We start from the raw sequence: 22,909 nt of genomic DNA, 5'->3' as shown, positions 1-22,909 counted from the left end.
CCACTACAAAGACACATGTATTTCCAAACATAATAGTAATACTTTACCCATTAAATATCTCGAATACTAACCAAAATGAAACAAAAATATAATGCAGGTGAAGATAACCAAGAAAGAAGAAAATTAAGTCGGAAAAAATAACATTTCACCTTTTCCAAACAACTATTTTTTATTATAAAACTTATTTCATAATCTACGGTTTTATGTAAAAAAACAATGGCCATTCTCATCAATACCACTAAAATAGATATTTTTTGGAGAAAATACCATATTTAGTTTTTTTTCAAAAATACCACTAAAATATTTTTTCTTTCAAAAATACAACAAAATTGAAGTAAAGTTTTAATACTAAAAATTAATTTCTAAATTCTAAATACTAAACCTTATCACTTAAAAACTATACCCTAAAACTAAACTTGTCAACCTAAACCTAAACAAATATACACCCTTAAAAATCAAATTTTGTTTTTGTGATAATTTTGGAAAATTAATTTTGTGGTAATTTTTGGGAAAACTATAAAATGTGGTATTTAGGAAAAAATATTTTTAATGGTATTTTGAGGAATTTATCAAAAAAAAAACAAACAGTACAGTTATTCTAAATCCAAGTAGGTATTTACGTTACACAAACAATGCGATTTAGCTATTCTACCAATAATAAAAAACATTAAAAAAACAACCGAGTAGAGATGCCATCAAATTAAAATCAACATCCAAAATTAATTAAAACAAAACAAAACAACTAACAGTACTAATGGTCCTCCAATACATCCTAATACAAGAAAATACAAAACTAATTATATCTTACAATTCCATGACAATAATAATAAAAAACACCTAAAAATAATAACAAAAACCAAGACAATATAAAAAATAACCAATGAATATTTAGTCAAAAACTATATTAATAATGATTTTTAATTACAAACAGCACAATTCAAAAATAATCTACAAAGTAATATTACAAAAAAAACAAAATCAATCCCGCGACGTAGCGCGAATAATATCCTAGTATAAGTAATTTTATAGTCACTAAATCATAACGCATGAGGTTAAAAAATCATTAATGGATCCGCGTATCTATCCTAATGGACTGGATCCTTAACCGATTTTGTTTCATGGGTCAATAGAAAATACATTTGTCCCACTGGTTAATGGTTAATATTCAGTCATAAAAGCCTATTAATTCAATTGTCAACTAAGCTCTTTCTTTTAAAATGTAACTTTCATCCCTTAAAATCATATAAATAACCATTCTTATATATAATTTTATAAAATGTAACTTTCATTCCTTGAAATCTTATAAATATTTTTTGTAATCCAAAATATAAATATATAAAGATCATTATAATGTTTAATTAATTCAAAAAAATTTAATTTAATGATTTTCTACATTAAAAAAACAATTTGATATTCTATTTCCAAAATTTACTACAAAGAAGAAATCATTAGAATTTAACGTAGCAACATAACTTAAATTAAAGTGAAAATAAAAGAGATTAAAAATTAAACTAATCTTTGGGATTTTTTATTGCATTTCACATGATTTTATAAGGTTTCACTCTCTCCTTATTGGTTCATCTAGCATTTAATTTCTAAAAAAAAATTCTTTTTAATTAAATAAAAATGTAATAATTTAGTGGACAAAAAATGTAATAATTTACATTAATCAATGCTTTAAATTCACACTTTACTACTAAATTGTAACTGAAATCACATAAATTATGAATTGGCTATTTTTTCCATTCATTTTTATTCAAACACACTACAAATTATAATTGTAACTCCTCTGATTAAATTTATTTCTTTGTTTTTATGTATATCTTCTTCCTTCTTTGTCTTATTATTTTTAATTTTCAATTACACATGTATAATAAATATTTTAGAAATGTAACTTTCATCTCTTGAAATCATATAAATAATTATTTTCACATCATCATCCACCATATCTCAAATTCTAAATATTTTTTTGTTTTGTTTATGTTCTTGCATGGATTCAAAACTCATGGTAACAGTGTGATTATATATTTTGTTAGATTTATTATAAATTTTGTTCAATTTTATTTCTTTGTTTTATGTATTTCTGAAACAACCGACCCTTTTTTTTTAATAAATAAATAATAAATAATAATATAATAAATAACTACAACTAGTGGTCCCATACCCACTAGCCACCTAACCACATTCACAATCCAACAGCGGAACAACATACCAATAGATATCCAATAAAACAATATCCAATAACCAAATAAGTAATATCCATCATTAATCCCAAACAGCATAAATCAAACAACCAGCAATCCTAACAATGCTCTAAGACTCAATTCTAGCCACCTAACAATGCCAGATAACCATACAATCAAGTCCCTAGAACATCCTCCTCTTCATTGCCTTTGATTCCATGATCACACTTTGCCTTTACCTGCACCACAAACACAAATTGAGATGCATGAGTATTTGATAAACACTCAGTGAGGCAATCCTCCCATCTACTGGGCTATACACACAAGCAATAAGATCTCTACATGCCACAAACAACAATCAATAAAACAAACCAGGCAATATACATAGCATGCAACATCCATCGTAACTGAACAAGGGGTGTCGACCGACACCAGATGGTGTCGATCGACACTGACTATCTAGTGTCGACCGACACCAAACTGGTGTCGACCGACACCCTGCCCGACACTCCCGAAAACCCTAGTTTGTATCGACCGACACCTCCACATGGCATCGATCGACACTCGCCAAAGTCCCGAGCCGTCCTCGCGTTGGTGTCGACCGACACCCCAACTGGTGTCGACCGACACCGATGCCGAGCAGCGATTTCCCTCGATCAGAAACTCCGAATCTCGCCTCCAATCTTCTCCAATCCGCTCCTTGCACTCCCAGAAGCCAAACCCAGCCCAGACAGCAACGAAATATCATAGAGAACTCAAAGAAACAACCACATAAGCACCAAAACACATAGAATCTAGAGATCTTAGCTTAGATAAGCCATGGTCATGCACTCACCTCTTTGCAGGAAGATTCTGACCAACAAGAACGAATTCCCTCACTCCTAGCAAGCTTCTAGCACCTTTCCAGCCTTGGATCTCCCAAGAACAGCAAGGAATCTCTCAATCTCTTCCCAAAAACTCAAGAACACTCTCTCTTTGTGTTTTCTCTCAAAAACGGCGAATAAGACAAAACCACACGACCCTAGGTCATTTTCTTCCTTTAAAACTCGATTTAGGGATTCCCTAAACCAACCACGCAAACCGGACAATTAAAATTGAACCGACCAAACCGACCACAATTGGTGTCGATCGATGCCTCACTAGGAGGTGTCGATCGACACCCTTACCAAAATACCAAAATTTGGTTTGCGGGTGTTACAATTCTCCCCCACCAATCTAGATTCGTCCTCGAATCTCGAACAACCATCAGTCAAGGACTCCCGTGCAACCGTCTCCACGGCCTGCACTCCTCCGACCGATCTACAGAAGGTCACCTCTAGGCGATAGACTCACGTTCCAGGCTCATTTGCTCTTGACTTTTTGTACTTTCCTTTACTCCTAGGCCTAAACCTTGAGTTTTTATTGGCTCCTCATCAGACCTAAGTCTGCATGCCAAAATATATAAGGAAAAGTCCAAACTCGTCTCTCGGGTTGCCACCCTACTGCGCGCCCCCGGATTGTCATCCGAAGTCGATATACCACCCGTACTCCCGAGCCACAAAGTCTCTGAATATGGCAGTACTAGGAGAACCTAAGTCCTCCAAGAGTCGCGAGCAAACGATTCTGAACACGTCTGAGCCCTATCCCTATCCAGGTTTCCTTCCTGTGGCTCGCGTAAAGCATCTCAATGTCCTACCAACCACATATCCCCTCACCGGGATACCCCATGACCACACAAGTATCATCTTCACGCCACAAAGGCCATCTGTCCCGAAGGACCGTCTGTCCCGAAAGACCATCAGTCCCGAAGGACCGTCTGTCCCGAAGGACCATCAGTCCCGAAAGACCGTCTGTCCCGAAGGACCATCAGTCCCGAAAGACCGTCTGTCCCGAAGGACCATCTGTCCCGAAGGACCATCAGTCCCGAAAGATCGTCTGACCCGAAGGACCATCAGTCCCGAAAGACCGTCTGTCCCGAAGGACCATCTGTCCCGAAGGACCATCACAAAGACACTCTGGCTAAAAAACCCGCCACAAAGGCCACACAAATGTCTAAAAAGACCGCCCCACACGGGCTCACTGACTCAAAAGTCCGCCACTAAGGCCACACCCAAGCCCCTCCAAGGCTCTCCACCGCTAAAATGGACAAATTCCAACTCCCGGAAAACTCTCCATATTTAGCACTTTCCATTTTTTGGAAACTTTCCACTTTTGGAAACTACTATTTCAGGAAACTTTCTTCCAAAACCCCGCCTCACGGAAACTTTGTACCCCGAACACCACCTCATCTTGTTACTGAGTCGCACAACCAACCTCCCCAAGCGACCGAGTAACAAGAGAGATGGGCTGGAATACTCCATTCCCGCTCCAGCCACGGATTACAAATGGGACCAGGCTAAACAAGCTCAAGTCGCGGCTTGCTTCTCATACCACTTCTTGAATCTTGCCTTCATCTTTGCCTCAGGCTCCCAAGTCTGCTCCTCAACACCATCACAGTCCCACAGGACTCTCATCAAAGGAATCTTCTTCTTCCGAAGTTCCTTGATCCTCCTCTCGAGAACCCTCACTGGTCTCGCCTCCAAAGTTATGTTAGGCTGAAGATCCTCAGGAATCTTAGCCAACACCTCCTCTCCCTCACGGAGACACTTCCGCAACATAGACACATGGAAAACCTTATGGAATGCACGCATCACCTCAGGTAACTCCAATCTATATGCCACTGGTCCAACCCGCTCAATCACCCTGAATGGACCCATATACCTCGGACTCAACTTAGTCTCTGACAATGACCTGTTCGGACCCCGCAACATGGCCATCTTGAGGTACACTCTGTCTCCCACCTGAAACTCAAGATCTCTCCTCCTCCTATCTGCATAACTCCTCTGCCTATCCTGAGCCTCCTTCATGTTCAGCTTGAGAACCCGAATCTTCTCTGAGGTCTCCTGAACAAAACTAGCACCAAACATGCTCCTCTCCCCCACCTGAGTCCAGCATAATGGTGTACGACATGGCCTCCCATACAAAGCCTCATAAGGAGCCATCTTAATACTCGCCTGATAGCTGTTGTTGTAAGCAAACTCTACCAGGTTCAGGTGATCTGCCCAATGGCCACCCCAATCCAACACACACATCCTCAGCAAATCCTCCAGCGTCTGGATCGTCCTCTCTGACTGTCCATCAGTCTGGGGATGATAAGCTGTACTCATATGCACCTTAGTGCCCATCTCTGCCTGAAACGCCTTCCAGAACACCGAAGTGAACTTGGAATCCCTATCAGACACAATGCTCGCTGGCACCCCATGCAAACTGACTATCTCCCTCACATACTTCTTAGCCAAGACCGCTGCTCCATCAGTCTTCTTAATGGCCAGAAAATGTGCTGACTTAGTCAACCGGTCCACAATGACCCAAATAGCATCAAAGGTCCGTGACACTGGCAATCCCACCACAAAATCCATAGTAATCATATCCCACTTCCACTCCAGAATGGGTAAACTCTTCAGTAACCCGCCAGGAACCTGATGCTCAGCCTTCACTAGCTGACACACATCACACCTCGAAACCCAACTAGCTACATCCTTCTTCATCCCGACCCAATGATAGTACCTCTTGAGATCACGGTACATCTTAGTCGCTCCTGGATGAATGGATAACTTGCTCGCATGAGCCTCTCTCAGAATCTCCTGTCTCAACTCCTCATCCTTGGGCACACACACATGACCGTGCACCAAGATAGTACCATTATCTGAGACCTGATACTCTGAATCCACATCCTTAGAGGCATTCACCAGCCCCAAATCCTTCTCCTGAGCCAACCTCACCCTACTCAGAAGATCTGCTCTATCTACTGCTTCCAAACCCAACGGTTCCTGTGAAACAGCACACAATCTCAAAACACTGATCTCCCCTACCAGAGACTCCATCTCCTGCTCTTGAGCCGAAGCTACCCTCTTCCGACTCAGAGCATCTGCAACCGTGTTAGCCTTACCAGGATGATAGGCTATCTCCAAATCATAATCTGCCACCAGCTCCATCCACCGCCTCTGTCTCAAATTCAACTCAGGCTGAGTGAATATATACTTCAGGCTCTTATGATCTGTGAACACCTGTACCTTTGCACCATAAAGATAAGATCTCCAAATCTTCAGGGCAAAAACTACAGCACCCATCTCCAAATCATGGGTAGGATAGTTGCCTTCATGCACCCGCAACTGCCGCGAAGCATAGGCAATCACCTTCCCATGCTGCATCAGAACACAACCTAAACCAACTCTGGATGCATCTGTATAAACCACATAGGGTTGTCCCTGCTCAGGCAAAGCCAACACTGGCGCAGTAGTCAACATCTCCTTCAGGCTTGCAAAGCCTTCCTCACACTCTTCTGACCAGACAAAAGGAACATCCTTCCCTGTCAACTTAGTCATAGGACGTGCTCTGCTTGCAAACCCCTGCACAAATCTCCTGTAGTAACCTGCCAATCCAAGGAAACTTCTGATCTCTGTGGCATTCTGCGGTCTAGGCCAATCCCTGATAGCCTGAATCTTCTCTGGATCTACAGAAACCCCCTCTGCAGAAACAATGTGACCCAGAAAGCCCATCTCACGCTGCCAAAAACTGCACTTGCTCCACTTAGCAAACAACTTCTGCTCCCGAAGCTTCTCCATAACTGCCCTCAAATGCACTGCATGCTCCTCAGGACTCTTAGAATAAACCAGGATATCGTCGATGAAAATGATGACAGATACATCTAGAAACTCCTGAAACACACTGTTCATCAATCTCATAAACGCTGCTGGCGCGTTAGTCAATCCAAAAGGCATCACCACAAACTCATAGTGCCCATACCTCGTCCTGAAAGCAGTCTTCCTCACATCTGCCTCATCTATCGGTATCTGATGATAACCCGATGCTAGATCCACCTTGGAGAACCAAGTAGCACCCCTCAACTGATCCAACAACTCGTCAATCCTCGGGAGAGGGTACTTGTTCTTCACCGTGACCCGGTTCAAACCCCTGTAATCAATACACAACCGGAAACTCCCATCCTTTTTCTTGACAAACAACACCGGCGCTCCCCACGGTGACACACTAGGACGGATGAATCCCTTACTCAACAAATCCTCTAGCTGCTTCTTCAGCTCTGCCATCTCTGCTGGAGCCATGGATAACGGTGTCGTCCCCGGTTCCAGTTCAATGGTAAAAGGATCCGACCGAGATGGTGGTAATCCCTGCAAAGACTGAAACACATCCTCAAACTCCTCCACTACCGGAATACCGCTAACCGTAGACTTCCCCACTGACTCTGGCATAGATATAGTAACCAAATAAGCCTCACGGCCCTTCTCGATCATCTTCCCAGCCTGAATGGCTGAAATCACGAGACTCCCCGAAGTCGGTCTAATACCCTGAAAAACCAACTTCCCTCCTGGACGCTCAAACTCCACTCTACCCCGACAGCAATCCAAATGCACCATATGCCGATGCATCCAATCCATCCCGAGAATAAAATCATACAGCGCCACTGGACTGATAAGCAAATCCGCTGGCCAAGACTCTCCTGCGATCTGAATATCAATTCCTCTAGCTCGTCTAATAACTCTCAGGAACTTGCCTCCCGCAACTCTAACAACTCCTGTACGCTCTCCAGGGTTCCCGCTGATCCCCGCACACTCTGCACACTCTGGAGTAATGAAGCTATGCGAAGCTCCAGAATCAAACATAACGTGGGACTTAAACCCGCCCACCAACAAGGTCCCTGTGATCGCTCCGGCACTAGTTCCACCAGTCTCTGCTGTCGTGTAAACCCGTGGCGCCTGCTCAATCCGTGCTACCTGCTGACCTCCAGGCTGCACCTGCTGCAACGCTGCCACTGCTGCCGGCTGCAACTTGGGACACAAGGGCCTGATGTGCCCTGGCTCCCTGCAATGATAACATACTCGAGGCCCCACCGTCGGAGCACTCCTCTTGGGACAGCTAGCAATCTTATGATCCTTGCTCCCACACTTGTAGCAACTCGGACCACTCTGTGTCTGCGTAGCCTCCCACTTCCTCTTGGTTCCCTGTGCAGGCCTACCGCCCCTGCTTGAACCACCCTGCTGCTGAGCCCTACTAGACTGAGCCACTGGAGTAGCCGACACTGACTGTGCTCGGATATCCTCCTCAATCTCCGCTGCAGTCTCAACCAGCTCTGCACGCGTAGCATAACTCCTCCCTCTACAGTGAACTCTCAAGTCATCACGTAGAGCCCTCAAGAACCTCCTGATCTGAGCCTCCTCAGGCTCCATAGCCCGACCCCCATAACAAAGAAGTCGACTGAACTCCAAGTCCAGCTCCCGCACTGACCGTGTCCCCTGAGACAACTGAAGGAACTGCACCTCCAAACGATCCAATGCCTCTCTAGGAAAATACTTGCGGTTGAACTCCAAAACGAAGTCAGCCCAAGTCATCTCCCGCTGCACCCTCCTAACAGCCATAGATCTCCACCACAACTCAGCATCACCACTCAAAAAGTAGACTCCTATGTCCACCCAAAACTCCTCAGGACATCTCAGAGTATGGAAGTTACGTTCCACTCTCGTCCTCCACGCATCCGCAGCAGTAGGATCTACACCTCCTGAAAACTGCTCAGTACGCAACCGACCCATCTCTGTCAACATGCTGAGATAACGAGCATGGACCCCCGCATCCGCAGCCACTGGCTGCCGCTCCTCCGCCACCACTGGTGGCACTACCTGAGCCTGAGCCGGTACCACTGGTGGTAACCGCTCTAACACCTGTGCTAGCAAAGCCGCAACGTCAACACCAGGGACTCCACCCGCTGGGACCCCCACACCCGGGACCCTAGCATCACCGGCCACTGGGGCATCAATACCGCCCCTTCCTGCCACACTCACGGAATCCCCCGGAACATCCTGCGACTCGCCAACACCCTCAGCTGTCACACTCTGGTCCTCGGTCTCACTAACCACTGGGGCTCTACCCCTACCACGACCACGTCCGCGACCACGTCCGCGTCCACGACCTCGACCAGTCACAGCATCCTCTCTAACCATCTGCACTACCATGAACAGAAGGCTAAGCAAACAATTCCTATTATAACACAGAAACATAAACTCACCGTGGAATCACACACTCGGCTCGAAGAGGATGTTCTAGGACTTCATGCCACACACAATTGACTAACTCACATAATCAATCAAGACATGCAATCCCAAACATCTACAACAGAAACCTAGTGAACCCAAACCTAGAACCGTAAGGGCTCTGATACCAAAATGAAACAACCGACCCTTTTTTTTTTTTTTTAATAAATAAATAATAAATAATAGTATAATAAATAACTACAACTAGTGGTCCCATACCCACTAGCCACCTAACCACATTCACAATCCAACAGCGGAACAACATACCAATAGATATCCAATAAAACAATATCCAATAACCAAATAAGTAATATCCAGCATTAATCCCAAACAGCATAAATCAAACAACCAGCAATCCTAACAATGCTCTAAGACTCAATTCTAGCCACCTAACAATGCCAGATAACCATACAATCAAGTCCCTAGAACATCCTCCTCTTCATTGCCTTTGATTCCACGATCACATTTTGCCTTTACCTGCACCACAAACACAAATTGAGATGCATGAGTATTTGATAAACACTCAGTGAGGCAATCCTCCCATCTACTGGGCTATACACACAAGCAATAAGATCTCTACATGCCACAAACAACAATCAATAAAACAAACCAGGCAATATACATAGCATGCAACATCCATCGTAACTGAACAAGGGGTGTCGACCGACACCAGATGGTGTCGATCGACACTGACTATCTGGTGTCGACCAACACCAAACTGGTGTCGACCGACACCCTGCCCGACACTCCCGAAAACCCTAGTTTGTATCGACCGACACCTCCACATGGCATCGATCGACACTCGCCAAAGTCCCGAGCCGTCCTCGCGTTGGTGTCGACCGACACCCCAACTGGTGTCGACCGACACCGATGCCGAGCAGCGATTTCCCTCGATCAGAAACTCCGAATCTCGCCTCCAATCTTCTCCAATCCGCTCCTTGCACTCCCAGAAGCCAAACCCAGCCCAGACAGCAACGAAATATCATAGAGAACTCAAAGAAACAACCACATAAGCACCAAAACACATAGAATCTAGAGATCTTAGCTTAGATAAGCCATGGTCATGCACTCACCTCTTTGCAGGAAGATTCTGACCAACAAGAACGAATTCCCTCACTCCTAGCAAGCTTCTAGCACCTTCCCAGCCTTGGATCTCCCAAGAACAGCAAGGAATCTCTCAATCTCTTCCCAAAAGCTCAAGAACACTCTCTCTTTGTGTTTTCTCTCAAAAACGGCGAATAAGACAAAACCACACGACCCTAGGTCGTTTTCTTCCTTTAAAACTCGATTTAGGGATTCCCTAAACCAACCACGCAAACCGGACAATTAAAATTGAACCGACCAAACCGACCACAATTGGTGTCGATCGATGCCTCACTAGGAGGTGTCGATCGACACCCCTACCAAAATACCAAAATTTGGTTTGCGGGTGTTACAATTTCTTTCTTCCTTCTTTGTCTTCTAATTATTTTTAATTTTCAATTACATATGTATAATAAAATTTTGGTGGCTGTAAAAAACAATTATCGATGTAGATTCAACAATACTAATTTCGATTAAAGCCCAATAAGGGAGTCAAGCTAAAAAAATCATCTTCATTCATGTATATTTATTTTATTTTTAAAAGTATGCAATTTTTTAACAAAATAAACTATTATAATAGAATTATTAAATCAAATTTTTTAACTCTCTACTTTTTCCACTGTAGAAGGAATTGATAAAGTGTTAATTAGTTTAAACATAAACAAATATCTTTCTTTTTTTTTTTGGACAAACAAACAAATATATATGACTGGGTAGAATAACTTCAGTTTTGCTTTTGTTTAAAGGATACAAATTAATCTTGAGCTGCATCAGTTTTCTCGTTCGATTTTGCATCAGTTTTCTCGTTCGATTTTAAAATCTTTGACTATAGATATCAATTTTTATGGTAAATGTTAAGTCACATAATAAATGAAAAACTTGTTATCAAGTAATTCTAAATAGCATCAATTGTTTTTTGCAGGCAAACTGAAACCAGCACTATACATCTCTTCACTTGAGTGATGGTAAGCATGCAATCATGCAAATAATTCGTAAAGAAACTTAAAAATGGTCTGACTAACACTGCATAGAAATGGGACAAAATAATCTGTACAACGATGGTCTGAATACTTTAGGTTAATGATGTACTATATATATAAAGTACACGAGATAATACTCAACGATAAATTAACTACAATTATTATAACAGATCTATGTACACTCAAAAAAGATATTTGCTAGAGAGTAGTTACAAATTATTTTAAGGCCATAGAAAGTAAATTGTCTTGCCCCACCAATTATTGATAAGGCAACAAGAAATGGGTCCATAAGTCATCGGTCCATGCCAGCCACAATTAGTTCATAACTCTGTGGTCCGTCGTCCATACCAGCCAATTAGTTATATATAATTTGGTTCTGTTAGTTTTTGAAAATCACTTAGGACCTCTTCGCATGGCTTCGGTAGATTCACATGTGTTAATGGGGATAATTAGCCTGATCTTTTTATCCACTCTTTTTGTCACTATGGTAGGCTCGGAATCGCAATGCCGCAATTTCGAGTCGATCATCAGTTTCGGTGATTCGATTGGCGACACTGGAAACTTGCTCGGTCTCTCGGATGATCCTAACAATCTTGCTTTGAGCGGTTATCCACCCTACGGTGAAACTTTCTTTCACCAACCAACCGGTCGTTTCTCTGATGGCCGCCTCATCATTGACTTCATCGGTACTTCTCTTCATATAATTGATACGTTGAGTCTGTATTTTAACTACTCTGAGAAAGAATCAAAAGAGATGACTTACTAATTGACTAATTTGGGATCTTTCTTCTTCCTAATCTGTTTTGTCTCATGTGAAATTTTTCTCTGTTTTCTAGTTTTGGCGCAGCTTTTTTCGAGTTTAGTTTTTTTTAATATATTTTTGGGTTCAGTTCACTTAAATCTTATGTAAAATATTATTTTGTTTTTTTTTCTTGAACTGCAAGTTAATAGTGTGAAACCTTAAGTGATGCTACAATTTTTTCTTTACAGCTGAATTTTTGGGGCTTCCTTATGTGCCTCCTTACTTCGGATCTAAAAATGGAAACTTTGAGAAAGGAGTTAATTTTGCCGTAGCCTCAGCAACGGCATTGGAATGTTCTTTTCTCGCAGAGAGAGGATACCATTGTCGTAACAACATCAGTTTAGGAGTTCAGCTTAAGATCTTCAAGGAGAGTTTACCAAATCTATGTGGCTTGCCATCAGGTAGTGAAGATCAACATTAGGGGAGTAATTGTATATATACTGAGTAGTTTTGAGCTTACTTGTATTTGTTCTTAGATTGTAGAGATATGATTGGAAATGCTTTGATTCTCATGGGAGATATTGGAGCAAATGATTATAATTTGCTATTCTTCAAACGCAGACCCTTTCACGAGGTCAAAGAGCTAGTTCCGTTGGTGATTAGTACTATTTCTTCTGCCATTACGGTAACAGTTTTTTTAATATATAGGATTCTTGATCTTCTAGTCGCAATAACGACTAAAATAAACTGATTAGTTTCTCAAAAAAACTATAATGTGTTGGTTGCCTTGGGACTTTGTTGAATCCAGGAGTTGATTGGTATGGGGGGAAGAACATTTCTGGTGCCCGGAGAGTTCCCTAAGGGATGCTCGGTAGCATATTTGACATTATATCAAACATCAAACTTGGCAGAATACGATTCTTTAGGATGTCTGAAATGGCTGAACAAGTTTTCAGAATACCACGACGAGCAGCTTCAAGCAGAACTCAAGAGACTTAGGAAGCTCAACCCTCATGTCAACATCATATTTGCTGACTATTACAATACTTTGTTGCGCCTTAACCAAGAACCATCGAAATACGGTTAGCCTTCTCGATACCTCCACTGCATGCATCTTCACAACCAATTGATTGATTAGGTTTTAAGTAACCAAGTTCCCAAATTAATGATATTTTCAGGATTCACAAAGGAACCCTTGTACGCTTGTTGCGGTGTAGGAGGACCATACAACTTCAACTTTAATACAAAATGTGGGAGTGTAGAAGTGGAATCTTGCAATGATCCTTCAAAATATGTGGCCTGGGATGGCATTCATATGACTGAGGCTGCATACAAATCAATGGCTGATGGACTACTCAAAGGACCATATGCGACTCCTCCTTTCAATTGGTCATGCCTCAGCTCAAAGATTAAGAACAAGAATTCATTAGACAAACAAACTTCTCTGCTGAGCAGCTGATATAAGCTTGTCTGAAACATTAAATAACATGAGAGATAACCATAAGAAAATATACAGTGCGTTCTCTTGTATTGGATTATGTATCGTATTATATTGTATTGTTGTTGGGATAAAGTGGTTGAAGTTGAATGATCGAACTGTCGATGTTAACTAAAAGACTAAAAGATACTATATGCTTATATATGATATTCTATATTTGAGCTGGTAAGAGATATTAATTTTTTGAAAAAATGTTTTAAACATATGATACATGGTAGTTAAAATGAAAGATACAATTTTTTTTGGGCAAACAAATTAAAGATAAAATAACCTTCAAAGTATGTGAATTGAAACGGCAATCATATGGATAGCTGATGTAATAATACTCAAATGAACGTACCCAATTTCTCCTTTGGATTTGTCATGCGTCAGGTCAGCCCGGAGATCATGTGATATTTTCGCATTATATGGTTTAGGAGGACCACATAGCTTCACCTTAAGTAGAAAATGTGGGGGTGTAGGAGCGAAAATTGTATTGAACTATTGATCCTTCAAAGCATGCTAATTGGGACAACATTCATATGATTCAGGTTGCGTACAAATGAATAGCCGATGGATTACTCAAGGGACTGTATGTGCCTAGGCTCAAAAATTAAGAACAAAGGAGTCATTAGCTAGACACACTATTCTTTGATAATTAGCGTATACAAGCTTATTAAATCTTTTGGAGACAAGAGAGATTTATATAATGATAAAACCAGATATTGTTTAAAGACCTTGGTTTAGATATTGTATTTTATTACTAGGTAATGTCACACCCATTAGGTAGGCATGAAAATGATATAATAAAATATGTTAACATTCTATAGCAAAATTTATATTATAGTAAGCAGTACATATTTAGCTCCTGAAATTTGGTGGTTGGGAGTTGTATTGGCAACGACTAGTTACCAAGAACATATATGCTGTATTAAACACTAATCCAATGTGTTTCATAAACATACAGTAGATTACTCTGGGATGAAAGTAATTGCATCGTGAGTCCTAGAAGGAGATTTTGCGTTCTGGGACTTCCTCCACAGACCATATATATTAACCTTGAAAAAATAATTGATGCCAAATTATTTAAGACAATATAGGCTTCATTCACAGACATGTTAATTTTGAAGTAAAATTAAAATCAGGTTATTGTCGTCTAAAATTTATTAAAAAAATATTTAATCTAAAAATATAGACAGTAGAAGAAAAAAAACAAGAAAAATCTGTCCAATTCTGAAGTTTATAATTGATAGATTTTGGATTGGAGTGGACTAAATAGAAAACGTTTTTAGAACCTAGTCTACACTTTACATGGAGTTTGAAATGATATGCAAAAATTTTAAAGTGTAAACTGTTTTAATATGAAAATGTTTATGAATGTATTAATTACAGCTTGTAACTTTACATAAGATCAAATTTAGTTTCTTGAATACATAATAATATCCATTTTTTAGCAAACAACACAGACTAATTGAATTGTAAAGTAGAGTAATCAATTTTACAGTTAGACTAGGAATTAACCCGTGGTACACCACGGGACAATATTTTTAATTTTAAAATTTAAAATTTATATTGTATTTATTTGTTATTTTATTATTGTTTTATTAATTTAAAAGATATAAAATTTTACAGATATTTGATATAAGTATTCAAAGTATATGATTTTTGTAGTGTTTTCAAGGTTTTAACTCGTGTGGTATATGTATATTCTAGTAATACATTTATCTCCTAGTATACATCTAAAAGTGTTTTTAAAAAAAAAAATTACACTTAACTCCCTATATGAGATTAATGCCAACCCGTCTCACCAAAATCAAAATAAGTTTTTGCGTAAAAAAAATAATCAAAATAAGTTTTTTTATCAAGTTTAATTATGTTAATTGTTTTACCAAATTAGCATATTTTTATAGTTTATAATTTTTCCATGTCAATATATATAGTTTCTGATAATTAATAGAATTTTAATTTTTTTGGTAATTCCTCAAAAAATATAAAATAAACCAAATTATATGGGGGTTTCAACAGATTTAATGTGATATTTTATAATTAGATTTTCGGTTCAGAAAATTTATTAATATTAATATAATTATGGATATTGTAAACTTTTGTTATGGAAAATCTGTTGTATATCATTTAAATTTGAGAGATTCTTGCATCCATAAAAATAATTTTGGAGATTTAATGGGTTAAAACTTTAATGGGTAGAGTTGTTTTTGGAAAAATCGGAATGTATAGATGTTGTTAAAATTTTATGGCAATAAATGTAACAAATGTTGGTCAATTTAAGAAAGTTTAGTATTTGAGTTTCTCTGTAATATTATTTATGGAATTGTTTTATGGGTTAATGTTACAAAAAAAAAAAAATAAGTAAAACTTAAAGGTAAAGGGTATAAACCAAAATATAATTCAAAAATGTTAATATAGATATTGAGTGTTTGATATCCATATAAATCCTTTATTCCCTTTATACTCCAAAAATTAATTTTCTTTATTTCAATCAGTTTGAATTAGACAGTGACATAAATAATAAAAATTATCTTTACTCAACATACAGTATATATTATAACCCCACTAGACACTAATCTATTACAGTTATGATTTCTTAATTCTTCAATTAAACACAACAAAATATACATTCATTAGAATAATGATTATTAGATTTTCCAAATCCAAGAAAAGCTGAAATTAAAGGAGGACAACAAACAAAAGGTAAACAAAAACAGAGTGAAGGCATAAGTAAGAATAATCTGCTTAAGCTAAGCAAATCAAAAAAAAAAAGCAAAGCTTTAAACAAACAAACACAAATAAAAATTAAAAAGCATTTATCAACCATTCATTCACCAAGTTCTTGTGGAGATATAAAGCAACCTTCTTCTTATAAGTTGTTCCTTCTTCATCTTCTTTATATATAAAACCTCTTGGGCTCATTCATACCAAGTCAAGAATCAAGATCAAGGGAGTTTTTTAAATCTTTACAAGTCCTAAGAAGATTTCAGATTTTCAATCAAGCCATGGTTGGTATATTTTCAAGATTCTCTGTTGGTAGAAGCAGTCATCGACGAACACAAAGTGCAATCGTAAGCTCTCTCTTTTACAACTTCTGGGTTTGTTTCTCATGAAAGTTCAATCTATGGATCTTGGTTTAAAAATCTTTTCTTTAGATAGGATTTGATATACCCAGATTAGTTTCTACAGGTAGTCTTCTTGATTTTCTTGAAATTGTTTAGTTTCAGTTTCAAGATTCAACCAAAGGATGCATTTTTTGTGTTACTGATTATAATGATTATGCCTTAAAAGCTTGGGCCTTTTTCAATTGGGTTTTGGTGTTGGTTAATCTGAGTTATTGAAGATGTCTCATTCTCTCTTTTGATCAGGATGATAAGGAAGTATTAGCTCCAAATTCTGAAGTTGTTGCAGCAACTACCACAACTGCAACAACTGCTACTCATGGGATTGAAGTAGCTACAGAGTTTAAACCTGTTGAACATCCGGTAGAGCCTTTGGATAACGATCTACCCATTCAGTGTCCATTGCCTGAACCATCCATTCTAAATGTAACATTTCTATGCAAAAATGTTTTCTTTTTGTTGTTGATATGTGTAAAAAGCATCTTAAAGTTTTGGTTTTGTATATATTTTCGTAAAAACAGGATGGGAGAATCTGGAAGGAGAGAGTATCCGCGTCTATGATGAGAAAAGGTGATTTGCAGATTGTGAAAGATGAGGCTGCTTCTGAATCTGATGGATCCGCACCAAAACCGCCTCGCCCGCCTCAGCAAAACCGTTCCATCTTGCCATCACTCAGTGCCCCTGAACACAACTTGCTAAATCTGTTAGAAGAATGCAATGCCATGCCGCCGGTAACATCTAAGAATGGATGAATAGAAAGTTCCTTAAACTCAAATAGTTCATAATATATTATTATCACACCGATACAAACTTGTTCCTCAAACCCCCTCTTGAATCTCTATTGTATCGTTCTTTACGATTTTATTTATGTGTGTGACAATACAAAACCAAATCATAGTGTATGTTATATATAATATATAGTTAAAGGTTCAATAAGCTTATGCTCTATATCAGGATTGATTTGCCCTTCAGACTTTTAACTTTTGCACTTGTGGATTATACATGGAGTTCTCCTCAAGTAAATTACACTAAATCAGCCTTTATATGGTAAAAGAGAAAAGTACTTATTAAACTCAAACCAACTTTGTAGTTTGTATATCCGCTTTGGTTGTTTTTACTTCAACATGAAGAAAATACATAGAATTTTTTATTCCTTCTTATACTGCTTGCAACAACTGATCTTGTATAATGGATTCTTCAACTCAAACTGAGGATTCAGGAACCCTGTGTGTAAACATCTGCCACTGTGGGATTCACTAGATGTTTCCGTGGCCCACGGTTGCTCCCGTGATTAATCCTCGCTCTTCTATGCAATCCAACGGCCTGATTTCCCTCGGTGGCTTCACGGTCCATTGCATTATCAGCTCGAGTTCTCGTAGAATCTGCAGAAACCAAAACAAGGTAAAGGATCAAGAGAACAGGAAGAAGAGTTGTTGTAGAAGATGAGAGCTTCAAGTGACCCATTACTACTCTTTTCTTTCTAGACTAAGAATTGGCAAAATATGGGTTTGAGAGAGTTGAAATGATGACAATAAATAGAAAGAAGAAAAGAAGATAAGATGGAAATTGAAAAAAGTTTGCTTTGCATTGAAGTTACTCTCATTACTCACATGATAGTGTTTGTACAGTTCACCAAACTTCTCCTACTCTTTGCTAGTTTTTAAAGTTGTATAAAATATCATATTATTCTTTGTCCAAAAGGATCACAACAATTCACTGATCATCCTACAAGATTAGATATGTTTTATTCTCTAGACAAATTACTAATCACTATACTAGCTTTTTATTACTTCTTTCTTAAATCTTCACATATACTATGTGTGAAAAAAATCTCAAAAGTAACAATTTGGTTTGCCGATTTCATTAATATTTACAAAACCTTATTTCATTCAAACAAAAAAAATTCTACGAACCAATAACCGAATTTAACACAAAGATTACAAATAATTTTATTCTTCCTCTTCCCACATCATCTCTCTACTTAATGTTTAAAATAACACAACAAATCATGAATCAAGAGTTTCCTCCGGTCTATATGGGGAAGAACTCATATCCGTACTATAAAATGAATCTTCTCCATTACCATTTAAGTAACTCTCTTCCTTCTCTTCATCCCATTTCAAAACCTCTCTCACATACTTAAACCCTTCATCCACATTCCCACGGTCCCTAGCCCTAGCTTGCCACACAAACAGTTTCTGACCCGTGATAGACGAGTAAAGAAGCTTGAACTTCATCGCTACGTAGAAGAAAGCTTGGTAAGCAAGTGACTGCACGTTGTTGTTCGTTCTCACGGGAGAGAAATCGCTGAACCAGTCGCAAGATGTCAACGGCGCACGGTTCAGCTTTTCCTCGAACTGATCGTACTTGTTTAGGATCAAGATGAAAGGTGTGTCTTTGAAACACGGATGCTTAACCATTGACTCGAAAAGTTCTTTGCTTTGGATCATCTTGTTCTGAAACTGGACTGTTCCACTGCTTTCAGGTGCAATGCTTATCTGATCATAATCACTTAAGCTGATGCAGAAGACGACTGCTCGTACATCTTCAAACATTTCTACCCATTTGCAGCTATCGTTCATCCCCTTTGCGTTTACGCGGATAAGCTGGTACCTGAAAACAGAAAGGATTGGTGATAGTAAGTACCAAAATTTACGTTTCAAGATTGTGAAAATTGAAGGTCAGAGCCATGTAGATACTTTGGCTGCGGAGATGTAGATGCGTCTTGGTTTTCTTGATAAGATTCAGACATTGGACTATGTTCATTGAGAGAAAACTCCATGAAAGCTAAACCATTTCCTTGTGTAACACCTTCCGCGTATACAATATCTCGCTCCGAAGGCTCATATTCGTTGCTCGATACTTCCATGGCCTGAAAACGAAGCCTTGTTAACATTTGAACCAATATGGAAAGCTTAACACCAAAACACAAACCCACAGTTCCATGTTCCATCCCATACCCGGCTTAAGAAGTACTCCGCAACATCAGGAAGGAAATGAAGCTCATCTTTTCGTCTATATGTTGCTTGTATCGCTGGATCTTTCCAAACTTCTTCAACCAAGGGAGCGTATTCACGTGTTGCGGCTGGGAAAAACGCATCAAGATCACCAGTTGCTATAATATCTAGAAGCCAATCCGAAAAATGCTTCAACCTCGGGTTCAAGGTATATACACATTGTGGTGTAGTGATAGTTCCATCTTCATTTGCTTCCTCGCCTGCAAGAACAAAAACATTTCAAGAAAATCAAGAAACAACACATCAACAAAAAATCAAATTTCATCGTTATCTAACGCAAAAAAATGGTACCTCCTGAATCTCCTTCAACCGCGCTTAAACCTCTAGTATGAGATAAAGCTTCCTCTTCAAATCGTTCTCTTCCATCAAGTAGGATACTGAGATATCTATACATATTGCTCTGTACCATCAGCTTAATATCTTGGAGCTCTTCCACTGAAAACTTGTTCCCGTACAAAAACTTGGCCTGATTCAATCAACAAGAAATATCCATAAGCAACCATTGATTCCGCAGATGGTTATCTCTTTAGTGTTTTCCACAATACCTGTTTGAAGATAGTGCTAGTTCCAGACCCTTCAATACCAAGAAGTAGAAGCTTCTGAATCTTATTATGCTCTATATAATTCGGAACAGGAACATAATTGCTCGGTGGTTGTACCGTTCCGCGAGGTTGTCCTTGAGGAACAGGTAAAGAAAACAGTGCACACATAAACCTCGTAGATGCCTGATTAAGCCAAACACAAAAAAAATTCATGAATACTTCTTTCAAAATAGCCACACTTTTATAAGGATCTGATGAAGAGTTAATTATATTACCTTCTCCCAAATGTTTCCTCGGATATTATTCTGCCCTTCTTCCTCATAACGCCCATCATCGTATACCCAAAAATGAGTATCTCGTGGACACTGTACATTTGCTAGCTGAAACATATACACACACACACACACACACACACACAAGGTTTTATCTTCAATTGTTTTTGGACATGTGACACTTACAAACAAGAAAAATATCAAAAGTTACCTTTAAAATCCTTAACTCAAGCTTTGTGATCTCCCGACCGTTAATATAAACTTCAGTGTTCCCATTGCTAGCATCCGGACACAGCTTCCCCGTGAAGTTCAAATTCGAGCTTATTACTCTATCAGGTTTCTCTCCTTCCTGTTCACAACAACATTATAGCCAATAAACACCAAAACAAAGCGACTCCAACCCCAAAACAAGTACCAAAACCATCATTATGCATATATGTATTACCTTGCCCCATAGACCAGATTCTTTATCATACCAATATCTACCAGGTTTCAACTTCTGAGGTGGTAAAGGACAATTAAGCAACTCAGCCATTTCCTCAGGCTTTAACGGATACCCATTCACAATCAGCTGCTCTGGTCTCAACTGATTAGCAGTACACTCCTTCTCCGCTTTCATTATCTGTTTAACTTCCAACGGACTAAGCAACCGTGACAATACCCTCGAATGCTTCCCTAACTTAGACCGTTTCGATTCATCAATCGCTAGACCGATGCAACTCACACACTTCCTTCCTTCAGGCATCGAACCCATCGCTCTAAGAACACAGTTCCCACAGTACTTTTCATCACACACAATACAAGTTTCTTTATTTTCCCATTTTGCTTTCCCACATCTATAACACTCTCTCTTCTTCTTCTTCTTATTCTTCTTCTTACTCCTATTCGTAAACTCATGTACCTTCCTCTCCCTCTCCCTCTCTGTCTCCACATTGTTCTCCTCCTCTGCAGCAGCGTCTCTACCTTCTACCTGATCATGATCATCGACAGGTTTGAACTTCACAACAGGTCTCCGAATCTGATTCCCATTCTGCCTATGATGACCAGAAACTGGTGATACAGAAGCTGAGCCAGATGATGACTCAGGGTTATTATGCAACACAGAGACCACAGACTCAGAGCTAGCTGGTGAACCTCTAGGGCTCTGACCTGAAGAGCTTGTGACTCCTCCGGCTATACGAGAAACAGGTAAAGGGATGGGATTGTTCACACGAGAAGTAACCTCAAGAGGTGCTACTCTAGGGATATCGTGGACAGGAGTAGGACCAGTGTACTCTAAAGCTATGGAGTAATCAAACTCAGATGGGTTCTCAGGTAAAGGAGCTCCAGGTGGAAGCATCTTTCTCACCATCTCTTTCCAGCTTTCACCTTCTTCTTTCTTCTCCATGTTTTTACAAAGAATCAAACGAGTAACCACCAAATTGGGAAATTTACAAGATGACACCCTGAAATCTCTCAAATCACATCACCACCATGTCAAAATCAAAGCCTCTGATTTCGAAAACAAAACAAAGGTTCCTGGTTCATCATCAGACACAAAGACAATAAAAACGAGAAGAGTAGATTAGGACAGGATATGTAATTAAATGAAATCAAATTGGATTTGTCATACATTCTATAAAAATCAAAGTCAAAGAGCCGGCAAATATGGACGTTTCATTGAAACCTAAAAAGGAAAAAATACTTTTAAATACCATTTTGACAAATTCATTGGTCAAATCAATTGGTCCATGGAAAAATATAATTCAACATCTAACCAAACCCACTAGACCACTTACCAAATCGAAATTGCTGAGGATACATGCAAACAAATTTTCAGATCATGAGTTTTGTTGTTTATAGATTAAGCAAAATTTAAGTAAGAGGAAAAAAATTACAACTTTTTGAGAAAGAATGAAACCAAAGTTAAGCTAGCTAGCTGTCTCAAGGAAAGACACAAAGCCACCAATTAAAGCTAAATAGAACAAAATTAATCTTTTGTGTGAAAGAAGATGAAAAAATCTTACCTTTTTTTTGCCAGAGAGAAAAAAAAGTGTGGAAATAAATAAACAAAAAAAAAAAAAAAAAAAAGCGAAGCTGAATCTGAGAAGACGAGAACTCGGAAGAAGAAGAAGAAGAAGAAGTAATAGGAGGAACGAATCTGTTTTGGTTGCTGTGATATTTGTTTTTGTTCTCTCTGAGAAAAAAGAAAAAAATAAAAAAAAAACAGGGAGAAAGGAGACGGCAGAGAGAACAGAGAGAGAGAGACGGTGAAATCTATAGAGAAATGAAATCGATAAAAGGACCCACGAGTCTCTCTCCCTTACATAGTTCGTGACGATGGAGACGGGTTTCTCTGATGCGCGTGTCTTTCACTTCTTATTT

General features: G+C 39.0%; 3 protein-coding genes across 5 annotated transcripts; 2 read left to right on the top strand and 1 right to left on the bottom strand.

The window, feature by feature from the left end:
• Positions 1–11,633: 11,633 nt before the first annotated feature.
• Positions 11,634–13,705, top strand: LOC147924203 (GDSL esterase/lipase At1g31550-like). Of its 2 annotated transcripts, none has more exons than XM_087494487.1 (5): positions 11,634–12,053; positions 12,358–12,570; positions 12,731–12,794; positions 12,918–13,191; positions 13,288–13,705. In XM_087494487.1, exons 2-5 carry the CDS (start codon positions 12,554–12,556, stop codon positions 13,566–13,568), a joined length of 636 nt encoding a protein of 211 aa, XP_087350613.1. In that variant the 5' UTR covers positions 11,634–12,053; positions 12,358–12,553; the 3' UTR covers positions 13,569–13,705. The 2 variants fall into 2 exon arrangements, with proteins under 2 accessions (XP_087350613.1, XP_087350612.1); XM_087494486.1 differs by having other exon boundaries at positions 12,646–12,794.
• A 2,466-nt stretch (positions 13,706–16,171) lies between these two features.
• LOC147924202 (uncharacterized) lies at positions 16,172–17,650 on the top strand. The gene is made up of 3 exons (XM_087494488.1): positions 16,172–16,663; positions 16,961–17,140; positions 17,236–17,650. Exons 1-3 carry the CDS (start codon positions 16,598–16,600, stop codon positions 17,464–17,466), a joined length of 477 nt encoding a protein of 158 aa, XP_087350614.1. The 5' UTR covers positions 16,172–16,597; the 3' UTR covers positions 17,467–17,650.
• Positions 17,651–18,583: 933 nt separating this feature from the next.
• On the bottom strand, positions 18,584–22,905 carry LOC147924201 (extra-large guanine nucleotide-binding protein 3-like). Of its 2 annotated transcripts, none has more exons than XM_087494484.1 (9): positions 22,552–22,905; positions 20,991–22,063; positions 20,757–20,894; positions 20,549–20,653; positions 20,277–20,456; positions 20,023–20,197; positions 19,675–19,931; positions 19,414–19,586; positions 18,584–19,327 (listed from the first exon to the last, which is right to left on the bottom strand). In XM_087494484.1, exons 2-9 carry the CDS (start codon positions 21,930–21,932, stop codon positions 18,721–18,723), a joined length of 2,577 nt encoding a protein of 858 aa, XP_087350610.1. In that variant the 5' UTR covers positions 21,933–22,063; positions 22,552–22,905; the 3' UTR covers positions 18,584–18,720. The 2 variants fall into 2 exon arrangements, with proteins under 2 accessions (XP_087350610.1, XP_087350611.1); XM_087494485.1 differs by having other exon boundaries at positions 22,324–22,819.
• Positions 22,906–22,909: the final 4 nt, after the last annotated feature.

This window comes from Camelina sativa, chromosome 17, assembly GCF_030686135.1.
Source record: "Camelina sativa cultivar CO46 ecotype springtype chromosome 17, ASM3068613v1".
NCBI classification, from domain to species: domain Eukaryota; kingdom Viridiplantae; phylum Streptophyta; class Magnoliopsida; order Brassicales; family Brassicaceae; genus Camelina; species Camelina sativa.
Note: the sequence above shows the minus strand (reverse complement) of the source record. Positions and strands in the feature narration are given on the sequence as shown.

Coding starts and splice junctions, on each gene's coding strand:
- LOC147924203 (XM_087494486.1), top strand. CDS start 11,780: ATGGCTTCGGTAGATTCACATGTGTTAATGGGGATAATTAGCCTGATC. Junction 12,054..12,357: donor CCTCATCATTGACTTCATCG/GTACTTCTCTTC, acceptor TTTTCTTTACAG/CTGAATTTTTGGGGCTTCCT. Junction 13,192..13,287: donor CCAAGAACCATCGAAATACG/GTTAGCCTTCTC, acceptor TGATATTTTCAG/GATTCACAAAGGAACCCTTG.
- LOC147924202 (XM_087494488.1), top strand. CDS start 16,598: ATGGTTGGTATATTTTCAAGATTCTCTGTTGGTAGAAGCAGTCATCGA. Junction 16,664..16,960: donor GACGAACACAAAGTGCAATC/GTAAGCTCTCTC, acceptor TCTTTTGATCAG/GATGATAAGGAAGTATTAGC. Junction 17,141..17,235: donor CTGAACCATCCATTCTAAAT/GTAACATTTCTA, acceptor TCGTAAAAACAG/GATGGGAGAATCTGGAAGGA.
- LOC147924201 (XM_087494484.1), bottom strand. CDS start 21,932: ATGGAGAAGAAAGAAGAAGGTGAAAGCTGGAAAGAGATGGTGAGAAAG. Junction 20,457..20,548: donor GAGGAAACATTTGGGAGAAG/GTAATATAATTA, acceptor TGGCTTAATCAG/GCATCTACGAGGTTTATGTG. Junction 19,328..19,413: donor TCTACATCTCCGCAGCCAAA/GTATCTACATGG, acceptor TTCTGTTTTCAG/GTACCAGCTTATCCGCGTAA.